Genomic DNA, 6,627 nt, shown 5'->3' on the forward strand with positions numbered 1-6,627 from the left:
AGGTCAGCGGACACAAATTCGTCATCAGCGACCACAAAAACCCCCTAATATACTTTTTCAGAGCGACTGTCGGTTTATCTTGATTTGACCTTGAGATTACCATTACCTGACGTGATAGAGGTCAGCGGACCCCGGATTCGTGACCAGCGACCCCAAAAACCCCCTAGTCATATGGTTTCGTCAAATATTCCGAAATGTATTTTTTTTTGTAAACCTGTTTAATCAAAAGAATATCAATCTTTTAATTTAAATAGACAACTTTAAAACATAGAACTGCATTCACAACTGTATTCACAGTAAAAGTTTCAAAAGATCACACATTACGCTTAAAGTAAGAGGTAAATCAGCAGACGAGTCGTTGTGACTTCCAAAATATGACAACACCGCTGGAAGTGACAACGCACCTTGAACTACCCTATATATGGAAGCCATAACGTATGCTGTACGCTTCGGTATATACGTATATATATACAAAATTTATTTTGGTAAATCCTTTCCCCTCAATAGGTAGACCCATTTTATAAGCCCCCCTTTTACCAAATACACAATTTTAAAAAAATAATTCCTAGTAGAAAAGGTGGAAGTCGGACAGCCTCTTCTGTATACCGGAAGTCACAACTTAACGTGCATCAATATATATATATATATATATATATATATATATATATATATATATATATATATATATATATATATATATATATATATATATATATATATATATATATATATATATATATATATATATATATATATATATATATATATATATATATATATATATATATATATAGACGTACACACCGGCCATGTGAGTCCCATTTTGCCATATGCTGCGCACCGTCCGAGACCCGTTTTGACCATGCGAGACCCTTCAGCGGGACTCGCATGGTTTTATCGTGTATATCGGTTGCAGAAGGTCCAATTTATCAAAAAAACTGATCAACAAAAATTTTTTTTTGGACTCGGAAGTCTGTTTGCTATCGCAATATATATGGAATTTAGTTCATAGAAACGCACCATAGGCGGCGCACAGGTAGACTGTATGTAAGCTGTATGTCCATCCGAGACCCAGATTGATCAAACATAATATGCGAGACCCAAAACCCGGCAACATTGCTTTGTTATAATTTACTAAAGAAATAGTTTACAAGACCTGCAAAGACTCATGAGTAAAATAGTAAGGTGTAGTAGGGAGTACGGACTCTCTCTCAATATCAAAAAGACGAAGTTTATGAAAATTAGTAAAAACAACCATAATACTAACGAAATCTTGATAGTAGAGGGCCAGCAGATCGAAAGAGTAAAAAAGTACACTTACCTAGGAACACTTATAACAGAAAATAATGACTACACTGCAGAAATAAAAGTCAGAATCGAAAAAGCACGTTCTAATTTTATAAAAATGAAAAAGGTCCTATGTAGCAAAGATTTAACATTAGCTCTTAAAGTACGCCTAACAAAATGTTACGTCTACAGTGTTCTATACTATGGAGTGGAATCATGGACGTTAAATGTAGAGACAATGAGACGACTTAACGCCTTTGAAATGTGGACCTATAGAAAAATTATGAGGGTTTCCTGGGTAGATAGAGTTACAAACAATGAAGTACTGAGAAGAATAGGTAAAGAAAAGGAAGTTGAACTTACAATTAAAGAAAAGAAGCTACAGTATCTCGGACATGTGATGCGGGGCGAGAAGTATGGTATCCTACGACTCATAATGCAGGGAAAGATAGATGGCAGAAGAAGCATCGGAAGAAGACGAATTTCATGGTTGAAGAACCTGAGAGAGTGGTTTGGATGCAGCTCGAAACAACTATTTAGAGCTACTGCCTCAAAAATTAAAATAGCTATGATGATTGCCAACCTCCGTAGCGGAGATGGCACCTGAAGAAGAAGAAGAAGAAAGAAATTTCATTTGAACTTTATTTTAGCCAGGGCCGCGATTCCAAAAGAACGACTGTCCTCCGCCATATTTAAAGACGGCGTAAATCGTGTAGCCGAGAAACAGAATCGCGGGACTGATTATATTTTGTCAGCAGGCTACTTTTCACCAGATTATTGATTACGTATTGGTTGTATTCGGTGGGATTTTGTATTGGATTAAAGAAGGGCTCCCGCCATTCTTTAATACCGTTAAGTTGGAAAATAAACGTTTGTGCGATGAAAAAATTTAAAGTTGTATGTATTTTTTAATCCACATTATAAAAAGATAATAAAATACAAGTCCAAAAAAATGTTTTAGGGGTGGACAACCCTTATCATCTAGGGGGATAAGAATCGGTCGAACCGTTTTAGAGGAGTTTGGGAACGTACTTTATGACACAATAATTTTATATAATATAAGATACTATTTAATTAATCATAGTTTTGTTAAAAATCTGATTTGCTAGATTAAATGAATTTTTACCGAAAAATATATATCAAACAAAATCGAATTAAAACACAAATGTTTAGAAACACTTTATTTAATAAAAAGCTTCACAAAAACTACACTAAGAATTGTAAAAAAACGTTTTAATTTTTACCCAATCAATTGATTTAAAGTTTTCTCCAGTTTTTTTTTTAAATTCCTGTACGTCTGCTTTTTTCGGAACCCTTTTTTCTTTTATGAATCTTGTAAAGTATTTAAGCATAGTTTGTTTGTCCTTTTCGGTCCATCGGTGCCTTGCAATCGCTAAAAAAAGTGAATACATAAAAAAATAATACATAAAAATTAATACAAAAAATATGCCCTAAATTAGTTATATAATTTGGAAAGCATTTTTAATTTTAACAAAAACAGGTAATTGTCCTTTTAAAAATAAAATTATAGAGTTATTTACGAATAAATATTTTTTAAATCCTATTAGGTAATAAATATATTATTAAATTAAAACAATTGTATTACGAGTAGCAGAGTAATAGTTACCTAAAGAAATTACCATTTGAAGTGCTTTCGGTTTTTTCAGTAGTTGGCACCTCCTTTCTTTTTGTAACTAAAGAAATAAAATAATACATGCATTTTTTCGATATACTCTTATTAAAACTTCTTTACCTTTATTATTTTGCATTGGATGCGTCATTTCATCGGTAAATAACTTTCTTTTACCCTTCGACGAAACTTTTTCTGCAAATTAATAATAATTATTATTTATTTGTTACTTTTAAGTAGAAAACTGCTTTTAAGGGTTAGGAGCTACTCACCTTTTTTTATTTATTTATAACATTTATTATAATGATTTTTTAAGACTTCGTTTATAATAATCTTTTACCTACCATTTTTATTAGTAGTATGGTTTAGTTAGACCCAAACCCAGACATCCAAAGTGAAAGTTATTCTCCAACACCAAATTGTTCTATATGGTCCACATAATGTTCAGAAAAAAGTAACACCATTTTGAGCGTCGGGTTTGGGGGGGAGAGAGGGGAGAAATCTGCAAATTCGTAGTTTTTTATGTTTTTCGTCAATATTTCTAAAACTAAGCGGTTTAGCATGAACAACTCTCTACACAAAATTGTTCTACATTAAATTTGAAATAAAAAAGGCCCTATGCATAACCCTTCTAAAATGAACGGTTCCAAAGTTACAGAGGTAGTATAGTATTATTGGTCCAAAAAAAGGCCTAACTTAGACATCTAAAGTAAAAGTTTTCCGTCAACACCAAATTGTTCTATATGGTCCACATATTGTTCAGTAAAAAGTTACACCATTTTGAGCGTCCGGTTTGGGGGGGGGGGAGATGGGGGAGAATTCGATAAATTAGTAGTTTTTTTAAGTTTTTCGTCAATATTTCTAAAACTGTGCTTTAGCGTAAGGAATGTTTTATAGAAAAATATTCTACATAAAATTTAAAACAAAAAAGGTTCTATACATAATTGTTGTAAAATCAACGGTTCCTGAGTTACGGAGGGTGAAAAGTGGAGGTTTTCGATAGTTTTTATATTTACCGATTTCTCCCCCCCTCCCCCCCCAAACCCGACGCTCAAAATGGTGTGACTATTTTCTTAACATTATATGGACCATATAGAACAATTTGGTGTTGGAGGATAACTTTCACTTTGGGATGTCTGGGTTTTTGGTATAGTTGTATCATAAATATTGCCCAAAAAATATAAAAAGTATCGAAAACCTCGACTTTTCACCCTCCGTAACTCTGGAACCGTTGATTGTATAACAATTATGTATAGAACATTTTTTATTTTAAATTTCATGTAGAACATTTCTGTATATAGTATTGTTTACGCTAAAGCACAGTTTTAGAAATATTGACGAAAAACCCAAAAAAACTACTAATTTACCGGCTTCTCTCCCATCTCCCTCCCAAACCGGACGCTCAAAATGGTGTAACTTTTTACTGAACAATATGTGGACCATATCGAACATTTTGGTGTTAGAGGAAAACTTTTACTTTGGATGTTTGGGTTAGGCCTTTTTTGGACCAGTTATACTATACTACCTCCGTAACTTTGGAACCATTCATTTTAGAAAGATTATGCATAGAGCCTTTTTTATTTCAAATTTAATTTAGAACAATTTTGTATAGAAGGTTGTTCATGCTAAACCGCATAGTTTTTGAAATATTTTCGAAAAACTTAAAAAACTACGAATTTACCGATTTCTCCCCCCTCTCCCCCCAAACCCGACGCTCAAAATGGTGTGACTTTTTTCTGGACATTGTGTGGACCATATAGAATAATTTGGTGTTGAAGGATAACTTTCACTTTGGATGTCTGGGTTATGTCATCTTTTGGATCAACTATACTATACTTGTTCAATCTTTTCGTCAATTACATCGCTAAAATTACTTTTAGGACTCCAAGAATGAGTAGGCTCTGTTAATTCTAAAAAATGGATTATTAAATTTTAGGCAATTACCAATGCAAGTACACTAATCCTACCTTTTTCATTTATTTCATTTACTTCTGTTTCTATGTTTTCAATTTCCAAGTAGTCATTTTCTTCTATATTGATATCGTCTAAGCTCTTTCCTTTGTAAATATTAACATCACCTTTATTTAAAGCGATCATTAGTTTGGCTATTTTTGCAGTCTGGTATAGATCTTGAGGAAGTCTAAAAAATATTACAACTATTAATTATGCTAATATAATAATAAACCATTTTAACAAGATTGGCTTACCTATACCATTCTTCATGGGTTTTCTTTGTATGACCCATAAAAGTGGCTAATTGTTCCATGTCAGTATTATTAATGTCCATAATCTGTAAAATTGTTGCAGTCTGTTTTCGAAATTTGGTAGAAGTTAGAGAGTTGGGATCCTTTGCCCCACAGTTTTTTGCAAATTGTTTAATTACACTTATTCCATGAAACCAACCTTTCGACGAATTGGGATTTGCAAATATGTATTTATTATCTTCTGGAATTTATTTTATTTTTTCCCTTATTTTAATCATCAGCTCAATTTTCTCGTTTAAAAAAGGAGAAATTAAAATAGCTACAGGTTTGCTACCTTTTCCACCTGTAATAATTCTTCTAAAGTTTCTACACAATAGTTTTTCTGAAACAGTTAAACTTTTAGCAATTTCTTTTTGAACACTGGGGTCCGCAAATGATCTTTTGTAAGTAGAAATTTCAAGGTATTGAATCTCACCGATGCGTTTTCTATTTAGTATTAAAAGAAGGGCCATTATTCCTTTTGCTAAGGTTTTATATAAAGGAAGTAAATTATTTTTGTCATTTTATTTCCCCTCCTTTTCTAAAAGTTTGTTTAATTTTTTGGCACTGTCTTTAACCTGATTTTTGACAAAATTATTAAACTTAATTACGTCACTTGTCACCGGCAGTATTTGGAGTTTTTCCCATTGCCGTTCTTTCATTGTTTTAAGGGCCAATGAAGAAATTTCATTGGCCCAACTGGTCTCTAATAATGTTTTAAATCTCGAATGCTTTTTTTCCTCATTAGGGTTTTTAAAGGTAAAGAGTGGGGATTTTTTTAAAATCGTTCGATTAATTATATCGCATACTTGTTTTAAAGTGGTACCCATATGAAGTGCTAATGAAGAAGATTTAAAGCTTTTATCGGAATTGCTAAATCCCGAAATTACTTTTGTGGCTGTAACTAAATCGTCAAATAATTCTGGTTTCATAGCATCAATTTTTTTCGATCTATTTTCCATAGGTACCTAATATTTATCCTTGTGCCTAAAACCACTATTTTACGTCCGCCCTTACTATTCACAAGAATTAAAATAACAACCGCTGAAACAAAACTGTTAAATTCGAGGTGAAATATAAAAACCGGGGAAGTACCTAAAAGATTCGGCAAACAATACGAGACCCAGCGTTGTGGCAACATCGCTGGGTCTCATATTGTTTGCTGAGTGTGCCATGTATAACTGGCGGGACTCGCATGTCCTTTTGACTTGTAAGTGGGACTCGTACGGTATGTTCGGTATAGATTTTTTAAACTAAAAGATTTTTCTTACCCCTCTCTGGGGCCCATAAAAGTTCATATTATATTATTTATTTTTCTATAATAAAAATCTAATTATACACTTTGGTTATGGTGGGTCTCGGGTGGTCTGCTGGATATATCGGGACTCGCATGGTGCGTTGCTCGCGTATATATATATATATATATATATATATATATATATATATATATATATGTATATCCTACAC

General features: G+C 32.7%; 1 protein-coding gene across 2 annotated transcripts; it reads right to left on the reverse strand.

Annotated features, from left to right (window-relative positions):
- Nucleotides 1-2,455: 2,455 nt before the first annotated feature.
- LOC126883879 (uncharacterized) lies at nt 2,456-6,018 on the reverse strand. Of its 2 annotated transcripts, none has more exons than XM_050649581.1 (5): nt 5,125-6,018; nt 4,885-5,057; nt 3,041-3,112; nt 2,915-2,981; nt 2,456-2,680 (listed from the first exon to the last, which is right to left on the reverse strand). In XM_050649581.1, exons 1-5 carry the CDS (start codon nt 5,202-5,204, stop codon nt 2,632-2,634), a joined length of 441 nt encoding a protein of 146 aa, XP_050505538.1. In that variant the 5' UTR covers nt 5,205-6,018; the 3' UTR covers nt 2,456-2,631. The 2 variants fall into 2 exon arrangements, with proteins under 2 accessions (XP_050505538.1, XP_050505533.1); XM_050649576.1 differs by having other exon boundaries at nt 2,928-2,981; nt 5,125-6,010.
- Between the last annotated feature and the right edge of the window lie 609 nt (nt 6,019-6,627).

The sequence above is a fragment of the Diabrotica virgifera genome, chromosome 1 (genome assembly GCF_917563875.1).
Source record: "Diabrotica virgifera virgifera chromosome 1, PGI_DIABVI_V3a".
NCBI lineage: Eukaryota > Metazoa > Arthropoda > Insecta > Coleoptera > Chrysomelidae > Diabrotica > Diabrotica virgifera.